The sequence below is a fragment of the Bipolaris zeicola genome, assembly GCF_000523435.1.
Source record: "Bipolaris zeicola 26-R-13 unplaced genomic scaffold scaffold_2, whole genome shotgun sequence".
In the NCBI taxonomy this organism is placed as follows: Eukaryota; Fungi; Ascomycota; class Dothideomycetes; order Pleosporales; family Pleosporaceae; genus Bipolaris; species Bipolaris zeicola.
Genome location: NW_006912051.1, coordinates 166,242 through 183,226, shown reverse-complemented (window position 1 = coordinate 183,226; position 16,985 = coordinate 166,242). Strand labels below are relative to the sequence as shown.

General features: G+C 51.7%; 4 protein-coding genes across 4 annotated transcripts; 1 reads left to right on the top strand and 3 right to left on the bottom strand.

Annotated features, from left to right (window-relative positions):
* Nucleotides 1-2,716: 2,716 nt before the first annotated feature.
* COCCADRAFT_388 (uncharacterized protein) lies at nucleotides 2,717-4,206 on the bottom strand (the record flags this gene model as incomplete). Its single annotated transcript, XM_007708455.1, has 5 exons — nucleotides 2,717-2,791; nucleotides 2,849-3,203; nucleotides 3,391-3,763; nucleotides 3,829-3,920; nucleotides 4,136-4,206. The coding sequence occupies 5 exons, from the start codon at nucleotides 4,204-4,206 to the stop codon at nucleotides 2,717-2,719; spliced, it is 966 nt and encodes a 321-aa protein (XP_007706645.1).
* Nucleotides 4,207-5,773: 1,567 nt separating this feature from the next.
* Nucleotides 5,774-7,704, bottom strand: COCCADRAFT_81723 (uncharacterized protein; the record flags this gene model as incomplete). The annotated part of the gene is made up of 4 exons (XM_007708579.1): nucleotides 5,774-6,235; nucleotides 6,289-7,139; nucleotides 7,198-7,528; nucleotides 7,621-7,704. The coding sequence occupies 4 exons, from the start codon at nucleotides 7,702-7,704 to the stop codon at nucleotides 5,774-5,776; spliced, it is 1,728 nt and encodes a 575-aa protein (XP_007706769.1).
* A 1,658-nt stretch (nucleotides 7,705-9,362) lies between these two features.
* COCCADRAFT_21705 (uncharacterized protein) lies at nucleotides 9,363-9,749 on the top strand (the record flags this gene model as incomplete). The annotated part of the gene is made up of 1 exon (XM_007708485.1): nucleotides 9,363-9,749. The coding sequence occupies one exon, from the start codon at nucleotides 9,363-9,365 to the stop codon at nucleotides 9,747-9,749; it is 387 nt and encodes a 128-aa protein (XP_007706675.1).
* Nucleotides 9,750-15,077: 5,328 nt separating this feature from the next.
* COCCADRAFT_386 (uncharacterized protein) lies at nucleotides 15,078-16,705 on the bottom strand (the record flags this gene model as incomplete). Its single annotated transcript, XM_007708454.1, has 2 exons — nucleotides 15,078-16,498; nucleotides 16,630-16,705. The coding sequence occupies 2 exons, from the start codon at nucleotides 16,703-16,705 to the stop codon at nucleotides 15,078-15,080; spliced, it is 1,497 nt and encodes a 498-aa protein (XP_007706644.1).
* Nucleotides 16,706-16,985: the final 280 nt, after the last annotated feature.

Sequence of the window (16,985 nt, the reverse complement as noted above, 5' to 3'; positions counted from 1 at the left end):
CGAGAAAAGGGTCTCTTCAGGGTCCTTTTTTCCCTTCCTGCAGGGTCTCCAAGGGTCCATTCATCATTCCCGTTCCCGTTCCCGTTGACCCTTAACACAACCACCACAACCACCACCACCATCATCATCATCCACATCTTCGTATTCCCCTCCCTCCCCCTTTCTTCCTCCGCGATATTTTTCGGACTCTGCGACACACCCCTCCCCCGATCAAACACCGCCGCCGCCGCGAGGTCCGAAATCCCGCAGTCGCCGAAGACAGAAAAAAAACAAAAACGTCGCAAGGATGAAAACAAGGCCAAGCTAGGAAATAGACTTTTCGCTGACAAAAACTAAGGGCGCAGAGGGAAATGCCGGGATGTGTGGTATATGCAGTACGGGGCTGGTTCGGGCCTCTTCCCCCCCCCCTTCCCCCAGATCGCCGATTGTAACAATGGACTCACGGTGCGGAGGTATTCCTGTGCGTTCTTTGAGGGTTGGGAGGGTTTGAGCCTTTTGCTTTTTTAAAAGAAAATCTCCGATGTATGCGGGCGTGGGGGGGGGGGGGAAGTGTACACAGTCGGTTGGAAAGGTTTCGGGGTGCGGGTGTGTGCATGCGGGATGAAAGAAGAATAGTGGGAGTGGATGCGGCCGGGTGAGGGGTTGGGGGAAGCCGCGCTGGATATGGGGGTAAGGTTTGTTGCGGGTAGGTAAATTGGATAGATGTGTATGTATGTATGTATGTATGTATGTATGTATGTATGTATGTATGTACGTGAAATGTGTACATGTATACTAGGTAGATAGATAGTATGGGGGGTTTGCTTACTACGATTCTACTATTACAACGATTATCTCTACTATTACAACAGCTATACTGTGTTGATAGGGGACATAGAGGAAATACGAGGGACAGCTGAAGGGCCAAATGCACCAACTTAGCGCGACGGCAGTTGAGTCGCGGAAGGTGTTCATCGACCGATCACTTTTGAACTTTGTTCCCTTCATCCGATAAACGTCTACCGTTAGCTGTACATTTAGTAAGCGTCCAAGGAGAGATTTACACTTTTCTACACACGGCTTTGCTTTGGAAGTTTGGCACCTCGCGGCACTCGCTAATTCCATTGTCCTGGTCGTGGTAACGTATGTTAACCAGTGCAGGTGCCTCCTTTTCCCCGCACGTCTCTTTTCTAAACTGCTGGGTTGTTGCTGGATGCTGGTGTGAACTCTGTAATACCGGTCAAAAAGGCGCCGATCCTGCAGAGTAGTAACAGAGTTTGGAATATGCGTGCGCACACGCACAACCTTTTGCTTCCCTTACCACATGCGAATTCTTTTTCCCCATCATACGAGTTATGTAGTTTGCTATCCCACCGGATAGATCGGTAAATATCAAAATAGGGTGATACCGGGCAAAAGAGACGTGGTATCTCCCCCCAAATCACTAGGAGTCGACTAAAGTCCATAGCCGAACCCTGGATCCAAACTCTAACGCCTCCAACGCTCTGTGAATGGCAAAAAGACATCCCCCTCCCGAATGCCTTGCCGCACGCCTCAATATCATTACAACGTTCGGTTACATGTAAAGTACCCTCCAGCACCGACTAGCGTGCGCATGTCGACACCCAGCATTGAGGCCCGCGGAGCAACTCACCACAGACCACCACCTAGAAATCATATGCCTATGAAGAAAAAGCGGCGATCATCACCAGTCCGTAACCTTGCGCAAATCCTTGTCTGCACATCCAGCAGTCCCGTAGTCGAGCAAGCATGCATCAGGTGGGTGAGCCCCTCGCCGGAACGGAGCGGTCGATCGTGGTTTGTGCTAACCTGTCGAGCAGTCTGACAATCGCGGAGAAAGACACAAACAGGGGAAAGGGCGATGATGATGTGACTCGCATGATCGTGATTGTCTAGATTTGCTGACAGTCGGGGACATCTCGAGCGCCGGGCATAAAAATGTGCCGGCATTAGTAGCAGGATCGTCTCTAGACCGCCTATGGTACGGTATGTGGACCTGGGGCAAGCTGAGATGAAGATGCACTAAACCAATAAGGCAACCTCCGTGGCGTAGCTTAGTCCTTTCTCTCTGCAACTAGTACTGAATCAAATCGTATTCTCGATACAAACTGCACTTGTCATTCAATACGAGGTCTGAGGTGCACGCGCTCAACTCTCGTATCTCTATCAGCCATGGCGACATTCACGTTCAGGTTGTCCGTATCTGCACGAACGCCACTCTGACCGGATGCAAGACATATCACGGAGGTACTGCACGTTGCGCAACCCTGTTTTGCGCTCGGTCAAGAAGTTTGACGACCATATAAAGTTCGCACTGATGCAGGCTAAAATGACACTAGCCCCATTAGCTCGCATCACATAGCGCAGCGAACGCAGCGAGTGCCTCAGTGTGGCGTCGTCCTCAGCCAACATGTCAAACCGGGTTGACGGCGGAATTGTTTTGAGCACCTGCCACGTGTTTTAGCGAGCAAAATACACGATTAGTCTGCATATTAATTTCACTAATGCAAAGGTAGTGCGACACCACGTGATGTAGCAGTGACTGAACCACTAGTTACGGGATCTTGGCCTGCGATCTGCAGATCATCGTAGTGCCCGTAATATGTCATTAGGAAGAAAGAGCAAAGTCGTGATGGTGACCCTAACGCCAAAACCGCCATGAACGCCGAGATCCGTGTGTTGACTGACCACTGTTGAATGAGTCGTCGTCTCTGTTCTAGTCGACAGGAGCGTGCTTGAAAAGGAAGCTAACACTCTCTCCATTGTGGGTACGTCTGCAAGCCTCGGCAAGCTGTAGTTCATAATTAGACTCTGAATTTAACCGTTCAGCAGATGGTTGGCCACTTACAGTTGGACTGATATCAATGGTCTCAATGCGGTCGCAAAGTTCTTTCTTGTCTTCGTGGGGGACAGTGTTGGTGACAACAATCTTCTTGAGCTTGCTGCCATTGAGAGCTTCAATGGCATTTCCACTGAGGATACCATGTGTGACAATGGCAAGCGCATCCTTGGCACCCTCGGAAATCAGCACGTCTGCTGCTTTGACAAGTGTGCCACAAGTGTCGGCCATGTCATCAACCAAAATTGCCGTCTTGCCGCGTACATCTCCGACCAGCACCATTCGTGAAACTTCGTTGGGGCGAGTTCGCTCCTTGTGAATGAGAGCAAATCCAAGATTTAAGCCGTCTGCTATCGAAGTTGCCCTACCATTGGTCAGCACTGCTATTCACTGGAGTCTAACAAGGGGCAGAAGGAGGGGTTGTTCTTCCCGCCCACATGATGCAGTGGTGTGTTGGTGTATCACACAGTATCCTTGCAAAATGGCTCGCTTAGGTAGTTTGCACCATGAACTGCTTGAGGCTTTCGACGCTAACATCAGGAGTATCTTACCTCTTTGCGCCACCTGCATCTGGGCTGACAATGACACAGTCCTTGACGTCTAGATTCTCGCGGATCCAGCGAAGCGTGCTTGGCTCAGCGTACAGGTTGTCAACAGGGACGTTGAAAAAGCCCTGAATTTGGCTAGCATGGAGGTCCATTGTGATGACATGATTGCAACCGGCGGTCTGAAGCATGTTCGCCATGAGCTTTGCTGTGATTGGTGCTCGAGACTTGTCTTTCTTGTCTTGACGAGCATAGGGGAAATTTGGAATCACTGCCGTAATACGACGGGCAGACGCCGTCTTGCAGGCGTTGATCATGATGAGCAGTTCCATCAGAGCATCGTTGATATCGCCTGGTGGCGTGGACTGCAAGATGAAGACTGTAACATCGTAAGTTGAGGCTCGCTAGACATGGGTATGCTGCACAAGAAAAAGCAGTCCATACCATCTTCATCTCTCACAGATTCGCCAATGGTCACGGAAGTCTCCTGGTTCGAGTATTGGAGTACGAGAATTTTGGTGAGTTCTATGCCTAGTCTGTGACGACATTAGTGACGCTGCACCAACATGTTTCATCAATGTCGGAGCGTTTTCGTTTTCTTGCTCGCACAGAAGCAAGTCGGATTTAAAAATATATTGCGTCGTTGTTGTTGCATCCATGCCTGATCTGCACTGGTCTCATAGAGATGGCCGCAAGTGTCCACGCCTAGTTGTAGTCCAAGAAGCAGCGGGAAGCAAGAACTTGAACGTACCGATCAGCCACAAGGCGGGCAAGCTCGGGATAGCTGTTGCCGGTCAGCAACTTGATACTGTTAGTAGCCATGGTGGTGGTAATGACGGCGAAAGAGAATGCTGCCGTCTAAGTTATGTCACGTTGTCATCGAAGGCCAAACTTTTTCGCACAAAATGGCGGGCACGGGCCATGCGGAGAAAGGTGCCGCCGAGGGGAGAGCCGGCCATGTGGTCGCGGCCGACGATAGATGAACCCCCGCGATTACAAACCCCGTCGTCCTCAGCAGCATCTCGAAACTTTCAAACCGTGGCAAAATGTATTGCGACCCAATTTACATAACATTCGGTCAGCATTTCCATGGCCATCCGCGTCGGGTGGCTGAAGGGTGTGCCGCTTCGTTGGGCCAAGGCGAGTTTGCCCGCTTTTAGTCTTGTTCTGAAACTCGGGAAGCGGCACACGGCTGCCTCTCTGTTTGCTGGGTGGTGCTCTCTACACCTAGGCCAGGGCCTACGTAGACGTATAAGGTCTTTCCGGAAAACAATCCACATCTGATGTCAGCAGCCATGTGGCAACTATATACGAAGGTAAGCAGGCACGCATGAAAGTTAATGTCAATGCTGTAGGTAAGTGCATAGAATAGCGGTTTTTCTTGCATGTAGTAGCCTAGTAGTCCATGCAAGTTCCCTTTTCGCAGAGTCTCCTTTTTTACAAATTCCTGCCCCACCATATTTCCGTTTTACCGACATTTCCTACAACGTCACGGCGCCGTTGAAACGGGCTATAGCGATTATCTTATAGCCCTTATAGCCAAGGCCTCGAGCCTCATCGTGTTGGGAACGTATTTCAGTGAAACCATCCCGTGCATTATGTACTTACTGCCTGCTATGACTGGCTGTCTCTACAAGCCGGTCATGCGATAAGTATTGCTACAGTTGCTGTCCGTCACAAAGAGTCTGGACCTGAGTGGCTGCTGAAATGTGATGAGAAATCGACCTGCCGACGCGATGGTGCTCCTTCCCTGTGACGTCGAAGGGGGGGGGGGCTTTCGGCACGGCGGTGTTTCGTGCCTCGCCTCGAACAGGCACAGCGCCACAAGTGCATGTTTGCATGTTTGACGAGAGGCAATAACGCTTGGCTCACGATGCGTACGATTCTCGATTCATGAACCCATGCGGGGTTGTGGCTCAATACATGTATGGTGTCCCAAAATGACACCCGTCTGCCGTCGTCCAAGCTCCACGCTTCCGCGCCCACAAGCTCCAAACACGAAACAAGCCCCTGACAAACTCGTCGCCATTTTCGAAATGGCAAAGTTAGAGAAAGTATTGATGTGCAAAAGAAAAAAAAGAACACCAGAATGTATAGAAAGTAATGTGCAAAAGATAATGTGCAAAAAATTGGGTATACATGCCAGCGTGAAGAATGAAGGCGAAACGTTAGCGTGTAAATCTTGCCGCTAAACGTTTGAACAAAAAAGAAAAGAAAAAGTCGAACCAGTCCAACAAGGAGTGAAGAAAGTATTAGGGAGGGTAGTTCCAAAGGCCGTTATGGTACAAACATAGGAAATCGTGTGACGAAAGCGGTATAATTAAGGGTATGCCACCTGTGAGGGAGGCATGATCGAAGGTGCCATTGGGCGGTGTGTAGTGTGCGCGTCCTAGCAAGTTTGTTCACACATCTTGCCGATCGCTTTCTCAATGTCCGAAAATAGGTTGAGAACGTGTCCATCAGCGTAGATCTTGATAGATTCAGTCTCCTTTCGCTGGGATCGCGCAGGGCTATCCATTTTTACAGGACTCCGCGGAGGAGTGGCTTCGGCGACTTGATCACGGGAGCTAGGATCAAGGACGATAGCAGCAGCCACGTGCTCAAGCAGCTTTTGGCGTAAGCGAAGGCGGCGGTTTTCGGCTTGCTCCAGTTTTTGGATGAACTCGTCGATGGACACATCCAACTCGGCTAGCGCCTCTTCTTGCTTGAGTAGGGATTCGCGCGAGAAGATAACTGTTTCTCCACGTCGCAGATAGGCAATCATGCGACCATGAAGCTTCTGGCGACCTGCGCGCAGCGACTTGTAAGTCTTGCGGAGATAATCGCAGCGTTCATCAAGTGCTCGGAGTTCCTGTCATTCTGTTTAGTGCTAGTTCGTCTACACACGGTTTGTAAACAACTCACTCTTGACAACGATGCTACATCACGTTTGTTGAGGACTTCAAAGTTGCCTGCCTGATCGTAGGCTTGCTTATGGAGCAGCCTCTTGTCGGCATCACTGATTCGCCTTGAAGCCTCAGATACGCGCATGCCTTGGGGGAGCTTCCAAGAGTCAGGTATAGCCTCGGGGCCATTGGTTTCAGACATGGCACGCGGGCGGTCTTTTTTGCTGTTACGGCATTTTGGCCGACCTCGGTCCATGATGGATGACTCCGACATGTTGCGGTTGTGAGGAAAGGTTTGTGTAGCCATGGGATCTCTTCTCTCTGTTCGTGGTGAACCTCGGGCTGATGCAGGTGAAGATGCATAAAAGGGATTGGTGAAGGTAGATGGTGGTGTGGGAAGGCCCATGCTGCCGTTTGGCGATCGTCGGAGGTCAATGGCACTCAACGGAGTACCTCCGCCTGAGCTGATCGACGCGGGAGTGGTAAGTTGTGATTTGCTTGCTTTTGAGTTGAGTATCAAGGGGGTGGGAGAGCCCTTGCGCTCGGTAACAGGAGACTTTGGAGGCACTTGGGGCGGAATTTCCCAGTCTTCTTCAACAATGTTGTCCGTCTCAAGTTTGAGCAAAGGCCTAGGTGTCGCACCGGGGCTTAGGATGGGAGAAAGCGGCCTGCCGGAGATGGCGGGCAGTTCTGAAGTAAGCGGAGCGGTAGTGTACTGAGTCTGGACAGGAGAAGGGCCGGTAATGCAATCCATCATGGCATCGCCGAAAGGACCGGAGCGCCAGTTAGTACCGGGAGCACTGCAGGAGCGCTCGTGGCCAAGCACTTCATATGAAGGCTTGCGGAGAGGTGGTCTTCCCGGGATGGTTGCTGAAACCAAACGTCAGCAATTGGACAGACAGCCAAGAGAAGCAGCATTTGGACTTACGTGAATCAAGGGGCATCTCTTGGACGGTTGTCATGGTGCTTCCGAGTTCAGGCACACTGACTTTGCGTCGTCGTGATAGGGAGCCGGTTCGTTGCCAAAAAGGCAGGCTGTTCTCGGAGAGGAGAGCAGTGTCACTGAGCGAAGTCGGGGAGCGGCCAGCAGCAAGGGCAGCGACCCTGTCTGCTGAGTGGCTGGTCTTTGAACCGAGGGCTGGACTCTTTGCTGAGAGCCAAAGTTGGTACTTGGATGGGGCCTGTTGGGTGGGAGGTTGAGAAGACAGTGGTGGACTCTTTGCCTGGGTGGCGGCTGGCGAGAGAGAATCTTGGGGGGCCTGAAGATCTCTGAGTGAGCGAGAGCGCCGGGGCAGGTGGTAATTCATTTGGGATGGGACAGTGGAGGGGCGAGTGGAGCGGGACGACGTACCATTGGGGACGAGGATGTTTCCAGTGTTATATAAACAGAGGTGTGGTCGGGATCGGAGCGCATGCAGTTTGCTATGTGTGTCATGGCAGGCGTTTGAGCGCTGTGGCTCACTTGTCTGAAGTACAAGGTTGGTGAGACTCGGAAGGCGGGCACGTCAAACATGAGGGTTTTCCCTGCATGTAATACATATGTGGTAAAAAAGGCACTGCAGCGGGTTAAGGGTAGGTCGCAGGCGCTAGTAGTGCAGCAACGAACAAGGCCCCTGCTACGGCGCAGCGTACCAATACCAGCGTCCGTGTCTAGGCTGTCGGCGGCGCGTCCCAGGTGGGCCTGGTGGGCGTTGGGATGAAACGAGCACCTAACCTCGCATGTCTGGCGATTCGTGGGGAAGGCTATATCGTCACGCAATTAAGGCCCAGGGTGATCTGCACGATGTGCAGCACGGCACCAAGCACCGCCATCGACCAAAGGCCGTAAGGGCCGTGACAGAGGGCCGTGTCTTTTTTGGAACGAGGCATGTAGTGAAATACGGGCGGATAGGGCCGGGTTGCATGTACGTGCTAAGCAGATGATGGATGGATGAGGGTGCCAGAGTGTACATGGAGTAGCGCAGTAAGTACCAGCCGTAGTACACACTAAGTAGGTATCAGCACCAGCACCAGTCCCAGCAGCAGTGGCAGCACGGCCGCCTGCCGCGGTCGACGACGTTGAGCCACTTAGTCAGACTCTTGCAAAGCCGCTGTGTGTGCAGCAGACGACGGACGGTGGGGGGGTTGTCGACCAAAGCGGCATGAAAGCCGGCCGACGTGGTGCAAACAGGCTGAGGCAGCTGGCGGCGACCGACCTAGTGGCTCTGACGACAATATGCCGAGGAGACCAGGTCATGGGCTATGGGCAGGCGAGCAAGCGATGCTGCGATGGTCTTGGAGTCGGGAAAGAAGGAAAACATGTGCCCTGTGCTGTGCTCGACGGCCGTGATCGTGTGTCAGTTGGCGTGGGTGGATGGGTGGGTGTATGGGAGAAGGGATGAATGGATGGATGAATTGGGCATATGGAGGCGTGTGTGTGAGTGTGTGAGTATGTGCATGTACATGTGCGTGAGTGTATGTGTGTGTGAATGTGAATGTGAGTGTGTGTGTGGTGTGTGGGCGAGTGGCCGTCCTGGGGCACACCCGTTTTGGGACGCCCCTTCCCTCTGGTCGCACGCAGCAGGAGCGTTGGAGGCAGCGGGCTGGGGCTTGGGGGGGAGGAAGGAGCAATGGTGCGCGCGTCAGGAACGACGAGGCAGGCGTGGGAAGCGAACGTTTAGCAGGCTTAGCAGGCCAGACAGCCCATGTCTATTGGATGCGGAATCGGGGCCTCGTGGCAATCCCAGCCGGCACCTTGGACGGGGGCATTGCGGCATACCCAGGCACAACCACGACTCGACAAGACTCGACTCGACTCGTCAAGACTACACACGAATTTTCTAGACGGCGCGCGAAGCTTATCGCCGCCCGTCGTGACACCACGCTGCCCGCTCCTCCAAGCTGCTGAGAGCGCTGGAGCCTCGAGCCCGTCGGCGCGGCCACCTGCACGGCATCCTCCTCCATCCTTTAGCCTCTTGGGCGCTGCTCGAGGGCAACTAACTAACCCCACATGCATGCCGTCGTCGTGTATGCAACGGCGAGCCACACACCTCTCCTCACGTGCGACTGATGCTGCTGCACCACCTCCGCCTCCACCGTCCACACACCATTGCCATGTCTTCTGCTGCTGCTGCCGCTCCTGCTCGTATCAACGCACTTAGCAGTCATGTTCACGCCATGGCCATGGCTAATAACAATGTCCGCGATACTCCTCCACTTTCATCTCCAACCGAGCCTGCCCATTCTACTCGACCGGCACCACCCTCATCAAACCTCCCTTTGTCTGCACACTGTACCATCACGTATACAGCAACTCGACCATCGCTTGTCCGCATCCGACTCGCGGCCGGTAAAGACGATCAGTTCCCACCTATACTACAAGCTGGCCTCACATCCTCCTGCATGTCTCTCGTCACCAGCCCCGCTACCCCCTTTGCGTCTGCTCATGGCCACTTCCCTTCCCAATCAAGCCCCCGGCATGTGGCTTGCCGACTCCGCTGAACGGCTGCATGGGGGGTCGCCAGCAGCCAAGCTTTGTGTGGACCCTCGACACTGGTTCCGCCATCTCTAAACTTTGCGCCATGCCACCACCCATGCCTAGCCATCTTTTTGTTGCATGCTCTACACAAGTACATACGTACATATTCTACAAAACAGGAACCCGCCTTGCTTGTGCCTGAGTGCTCTGCAGAACCGGCCCGCACACGCCCCCGCCCAAATCTGTTGCCCGGTTTGATGTGCACTCATGTGCTATAGGTGTAGTACGTACGTATGTACATACTTGCCCACTCGAGTCTTCTCTATCAGTGGGCCCATTGTGGTCATGGGCCAAGCAAATACCTACTCCAACTCTGCTGTCTCCGACCTGCCACGCTGGCTCGTGCGGTGGCTGCAAAACCAACACTGTGTGGCCAGGCATCAGCAACCCCCACGAAACATTATGCACTCGCCCTTGCCACCTGTGACTTGCAATGCAACAATCAAACCACTCGTCATCGTCAACGATAAAGCGTCGTCACGTTCATATGTGCTGGACCTATACCTACAGCTTCACTTGCTAATTCCCGCATCCTGTCTGCACGCATGCAGAGCGCTCTCGACGGTCACGCCAAGCAATGCGCGACGCATCCCTCTGGCCAAAGGATTGCGGCACGAGATCCCACAAATATTTTGCGCAAAGTCGACATCATCCGATGTCCGTCTAATCCGGCTAGTGCTTTTCCTGTTCCTTGTCAAAAGCAAATCAGTGCGCGGTTCGTCTTGCTGCTTCCACATGGGCCGGGTCATCTTCCCCGACAAAACGACATCTGGGTTTCATCCCGCCCTCTCTTGACTCTTCTGAGCCGAGCCTGCATCTCGCCACACTCAGTAGGTTCGCAGCAAAGGAACAGCTTTCGTCATGTCCAAACAGCTCGACCACCACGCCAAGCATCATTTCCTGTTCGACTGCCGCCTGATTGCTGATTGTCGTCACATAGGCCTGCATCTGCACCCATGGAGATTATGTACATCCCTCCACTTCTCCACAAGCACATCGCATGGCACCCGTCGAGGGAAAAAAATCGCCCTTGGTGATTAAACAGAGCATGCGGAACTACATGCACCGGTCTGGTAGTGGAATTGCATGGCCATGAAACACTACGATGCAAACCTGATTATAAGGGTGTCATGATAGTATGACCATGCGACTTTGAGTGTGTTGAGCCACAAAAATCCACGGTTTATTGGCCGACCTCGTGGGATAACCTGCCCGCCGTGCCAGGTACCCACACACGTGTTGCTATAACGCTCATCCTTTCCACTTGCCACAACTCGCCATCGACTCTGGAAACGATCCGCGATGTCAAGCCGGCCGACTAAATTCATGTTCAAGGTCACGTCGACCGACGTTGGCCCACTTGGAGTAGTGTATACACTACATATGACAGTTGACTATATCATAATACACACAGTACACATGAGTCGGAACCAAGTCCTTTGAGCTTGTGCTCTCCTACCCCTCATTTTGAAGCTGCAGGGGCGCCGTTGATCGGGTTTCGTTGCCACTAGATTCTGCATGCCTATGTACATATGTATGTAGGCATGCAAGGTTACGACTGCAGCGAGACCCAACCACTGTTACTAAAAACCATTGGGCTCACCGCCTCTCCCAAATGTCTGCCAAGATATCTTCTGCCTCATGACCTCGGCCCGACATCCTCTCTGTTGCTGTGATAATGATTCTGTAACGAGCAAGACGTAGATTCACATTGAATATTGCATCTATCCGGTAAAATCGGACTTTGGCCCTCCGTTGACCACCATTGCTGGGCCCTGGTCACATGATTGTTACCAGTAATACACGTTATAAATTGTTTGTCAGGTCTGGCACAGGTTCGGCAGAGGGGACTTTGTCCAGCTGCGATTCTAGATCCCGCAGTTGGTTTCAAGGCATCCACTCCACGTGGTCAGCCAGCCATCATACCCACCATGTCAACGGGAGCCGGCGTGGCGCTTCTTAGAATATCTCAAATCCTTCGTCCGCCAATCTGCGGTATCTGCAGATTGCAGTTTTCACCGACATGAGAAGGAGCTGTGTGTAAGCTAATCGCAGGCTGTAACACACGGGGTGCGGCTTATCGCTTACTATCGCTTACTTATCCCATCGGGTACTGCCGTGTACCTTTATTTCAATCTCTAACCTTCTAACTCCAACCGTCCCATCGCCGGACAAACACGGCTCACACTCCTTCATCTTCCCCACACAGCAAGCCCAAGTGTCGCATCGCACCGCATGTATATGGTCGTGTCGCGACCTTGCGTCGAGGATTCAGCTGCAGGAATTCAGTCCTTTGCACACTAGCGCCAATCAACCACACGGGTTGATATTGCACAGAATCAAACTATGGAACAGTGTTCATACCCGGATATGCTTTGGTTCCTGTGCTCACACGGTACTTACTCTTCGGAAGCACGCGGTTGCCCGTCCTTGAGCTGACTCCAATTTTCAAAAAGTTCGGCCTTGTTGTGTGCAATCAATCCCACTCGGCCTTAGTATTGGTTGTCACAAGGAGACCCTTGCATATGCAACTAACATCTGGACCACATAGTGAGGCAACTACCGTGCATGCGCGATGGTAGTTGCCGGTTTGTAAATACGAAAATGCTGCTAGCTTGATGGTAATTGGGAATAACTAGAATCACCGATATACGAACGCAAAGCCAGTTTTACTCTACTCCCAAGACACTGCAAAAAATTGGAATTGCACTACTGACAGATTCGTTTTGTAGAAACGGGCCGAAGAGCTAAAGCCTACCGGGCCTGCGGCCTGATCCCTTCCAAAAGAACAAACTATTCAAGGCCGCACAAGAAGGCGCTGCAACGCGCCAGCCTGCCATGGCTTTGGTCTGAAGTTCCAAGGCGTCGAACCGGGAACACCCTGTTCGCCCAGACCTCAAAGCTGCATTATCAGCCTCATTCATCTAAGTATATGAACCAAGTAAATGAAGGACATGCCTAATTAGGTGTTCGCACGTTCTACTTTCTCTTTCCCTAAACGTCATGCCTAGATATCAAGTGATTGAAAGCTTTTTCGGCATACGCAGAATACTCTCTCCCTAAGCAAGCAGCAGGTCCTTCTGAAGAGAAAGAAACATTTTACATGGTGTAGTACTAACAAGCCCACACATGTCTGATAGAAGAAACTTTTGCGGCAATCGAGATTCCCCAGCTGTCAAGCCAGAAGGAATCGCTTCACCCCAGTAATTTACACTTTTTCGGCCTTAGCTAAAGTAAAAAGAAAAGGACCTGTCAGATTGTTTTATGTCCATTGGCTGTTTTTTTGCAAGAACCTAATTGCAACTAAAAACGATGCGGCTGCTAAATTTAAAACTAGGTTGGGCCCGTCATATTTATTCGTGCAAAGCGAGGCTTAAGATTGGGTGTATGTCTGCACTAATTGCTTATCTTGTTGGTTCGACATTCCACACCGGTAGGTCAACGCGCACCACTGCACCAGCTATCGTGTAGTAAGTCTGTAAGTATACCACCACATTACCGGACGAGCTTGCGAAATAGGTTTCTTTTCTGACGGCGACGGCGTCGGCGACGCCGGGCGTGTCCGTCCAGGCTAATTAGTAAGTATGTAGCTTGCATGTATGCGCAACAGGAAATACCTGTTTTACATTCTCTCCATCTTTTTCTCTCTTTCTATTCGCTTTGCCTAAATACGAGCAAGTTACACCGATGCAATTATGTAACAGGAGGGTGAAGACAGATGCTGCACGATAAGCGCATGCGCATGCAGATTCACCGTTGAACATACATAACTGACTACACACACACACACACTTACCAACCACACAAGGCTAAAACCAAAATATACCGGAATCCAAACCTCTTCCGTCTTTACTGCTGCAGTCCCCCCTACCCCCTCCTTCCCAAACAAAAAGAAAAAAAACCCCTGGCATTCTAACTCTGGGCAACAGCTGGGCAAACTGCGGGGTCCACAACCGCAAACCACACAAACGGACCTCTCCCCTCACATCTCTTCCTTCTCCAACCAGCCAAGTTCCCCCCCAAAAATAATAATAATAACCCTGACACCTACATATACCTACATAACACCTACATGATCCATACCTGCGCCAATCCTTACCCCTTCCCCCCTTTCCCCCCTTCCAAGTCGCCGACCTTTCGACCATTTTTCGTTCCGTACAATGCACGTTTCTGGCCCCCCTCCCCCGCTCCAAAAAAAAAACGCTCCGTGCTTGCATATGTTTGGCATAGAGTAACTTACAACCACTCTGGCGGGGACCCACACGTTGCAGCAATCATTTCCCACGTGCGAAAAGCGCGTGCAGCATGTTCGTGTTTCAGAAAATGGCGTGTGTCGAGTCCGAGGTGTGTGTATGTGTACTAGTACGGTAAAAAAGTAGGCAAGGCGGGTTTGCTTTTTTTTGTGGAGCGGGTGGGCTTAAGGATTTTGTTTGTGTTTTAGTCCCCGTGTTGTAACGTGGGAAAGGGGAGAGGGGGGGAAGTGTTAGAGATGGTAAGTTGGTAGTAGTGATGGGTTGTAGGCGCCGAAGGATGCGGGGGGGTTTGCCCGGGGGTTGCCTGGTATTGGGGGAAGGGGAAGCGCGGAAGCGCTGGATGTCGTGTTGCAAGGAATTATCCTGTTTCTTTTTTGGCGCGTTGGGGAATTTTTCGGTGTGCTTGGGTTGGGCAATGCGGGGTTAGGGGAGGGGGGGGGCTACTACTGCTACTTGCCTGTACGGGTACGTAACTCGTGGGTTACGGATAAGAGCCGAACGCCGCATTTTCTCGACTGCCGAGTAGGGGATTTGCCAGTAGGGTGTAAATTGTGTATGATGCAAGCCTCGCCAAGGGCTAGCTCAAACTTTCTTATCTCTCTTTCCTTTTCCTTTTGCGTTGTTTCCGGGGGAGGGGGAGGGGGCATCTCCGTTGTTCCGAGGGGAAGGCTGGACTCATTTGCTTTTCCCTTCGTTGGTGTCACAGATCAGCACCGCTACGATCACTTTGATTTTTCTGTGTACCGTCGTTTTCTTTTGGAGAAAGATAGTCAGGAACAAGTGTCATGCCCACTTGCCACATGGCAGCCACATTCTCAACGGTTTGGTCCACAACCATGTTTTTTTCCTTTGCTATTACTTTTGGAGTTATAAAAAGATTTAGACTGAGGGACTTTGTTCTATAGAAGCATTTGTGACCCGTTTTCTTTGGGAAAAGGAAGCAAGAAGAGTGGACTATGTTGAATTACAAGACATGTTACACCTAGTCAAACACGAATTCGCCGTTGAGTGTTTCCAAGGCCGTCTTTTCTGCTGCCCCTACCTAAGCTCGACGCCTAAGCGCGCGACAATCAAAGCCCTCAGTCGCTCGTGCATCTCGTTTGTTTCCTTATTGGTGAGTGTGCGCTCCAAGCTGCGGTAGTTGATACGGTAGCACATGCTCCTGCGCCCCGTCTTGGGGTGCACAAACTCATCTACCAGACGGACGTCTTCGACGAGATCGCCGCAGACTTCGCGTGCAATTTCCATGACATCGTTTTCGTGGAACGAAGGGGTTGATGTTGGGACAGGGGCCGCGGGCGCAGTCGGTGTGCCAGGGGCCGAAGCGCCAGAGGGCGATTCGGGTGACACGACCTGACTTGGTGATGCTGCTGATGTAGGCGGGTGCGTAGCTGCAGCACCGCCAGCAGCGCTTGAACTGCTTCTCAACCAGAAACTAACATCTTTGAAACATTCCGGGTACTTGCTAAAGGGGACGAATGGTGTGATGCATTTCTGCTCGCTGAACTGCGACAGGAAGCGCTCGTCCTTTGACCAGAATAGGCGAATGTCGGGAATAGAGTAGAGGAGCATGGCGATACGTTCGAGACCCAGTCCGAACGCCCATCCTATGCGGTTGGACACAGAGGCGTTGTTTAGAATAGGTTGAGAGACAATACCGCAACCTAGTACCTCGAGCCAGTCGCCCTGCCAGAAGACTTCTAGTTCCCATGATGGCGAGGTAAAGGGAAAGTAGGCCTCGACCCAGCGCACCTTGAGCGGCTCACCGAAAGTCTCCGCATCTGAAGCGGATTTTGCGGCGTTGAAGATAGTCACCACCATGTCTTCGAGACTGCGTTTGAGGTGTGCGGCAATGGCTTCGACTTCTTCTGGTGAATGGCCTGCCTGTAGTGGGTTGCGTTCCGCATGGTAAGTCGGATTTGGATCTTCAACAGCAATGTCGTGCTTGGGTATCTTTTCTACGTCTTCCCAGATTATATCGGCAAGATTCTTGCCTTCTTTCTCAGCTTGCTGTCGATCCCATGTCCGCGCTCCCTCCATCTGATGGAAAACAGGATAGTGACTTCGATCAATGGCATCTCTCCTGTAAACATCTGCGCTGATGAGGTACCCTTCGCTTTCATTGTTGCGGAATGTGTCGGCTTGGTGAGCAGAAGTGTGTGTTCGTAATACGGTTTCTTTGTTTAGATAGTACGTGTCTGTTCTGCTTCGCCCAATGTGATCCAGTGGAAAACCAAGCGAGTCGAAATTTTGCCCAGTGGTAACAATCGGAAAGAGGTTGTTGTGTGTCTTGTATCCAGGAAACCGAGATTCAATCAACTTCCGTGTGATGGTGAGAGGATGGTCTGGTTGAAGATGTAGACGCCTGGGTATCGCATCGAGAATTGACGAAGGTGTGTTCATCCACTCATCAGTCTTGTATGTTTTCCCTTCTATCTTGACTTCTTTAGGTAACTCTCCTGGAGAGTCTTAGAAAGGTATTTCTTTGTTCCACATCGCTAATGTATTGCATGCATACGTATAGTACAATAGTCCATACTAAAAATAGTTCTTCACATGATAGGAACATACCTGAAGAGTTGTATCTCACGTTGCGCAGCGTAAGTCGAGAGGCCAACTGAGGTCTCCATATCCGCAACGGCACCCCTGAGTATATCTGGCGGCATGTCGCAGCCGAGCATAAAGGTATTCGCATTTTTGCAGTATAGCGATTGTCTTGGTTAGTCGTGCAGCCTGCAAAACCGTACGCGACGCCAAGCCAAGCCAGCTCCGGGCTTAAATCCGAATGCAGGGATGACGTCCGCATGCTGATTTCTCGGTCCCTTAACAACCACCGAACTTTCACGAGCAAATCTTTGTTATAAGGCTGCTGTACGGCTTTGTCCGCTCTACTTCACCCACCCCTGGCCAGATTCACATGCCGCTGCTGCGCAGTGTCTCGCATTC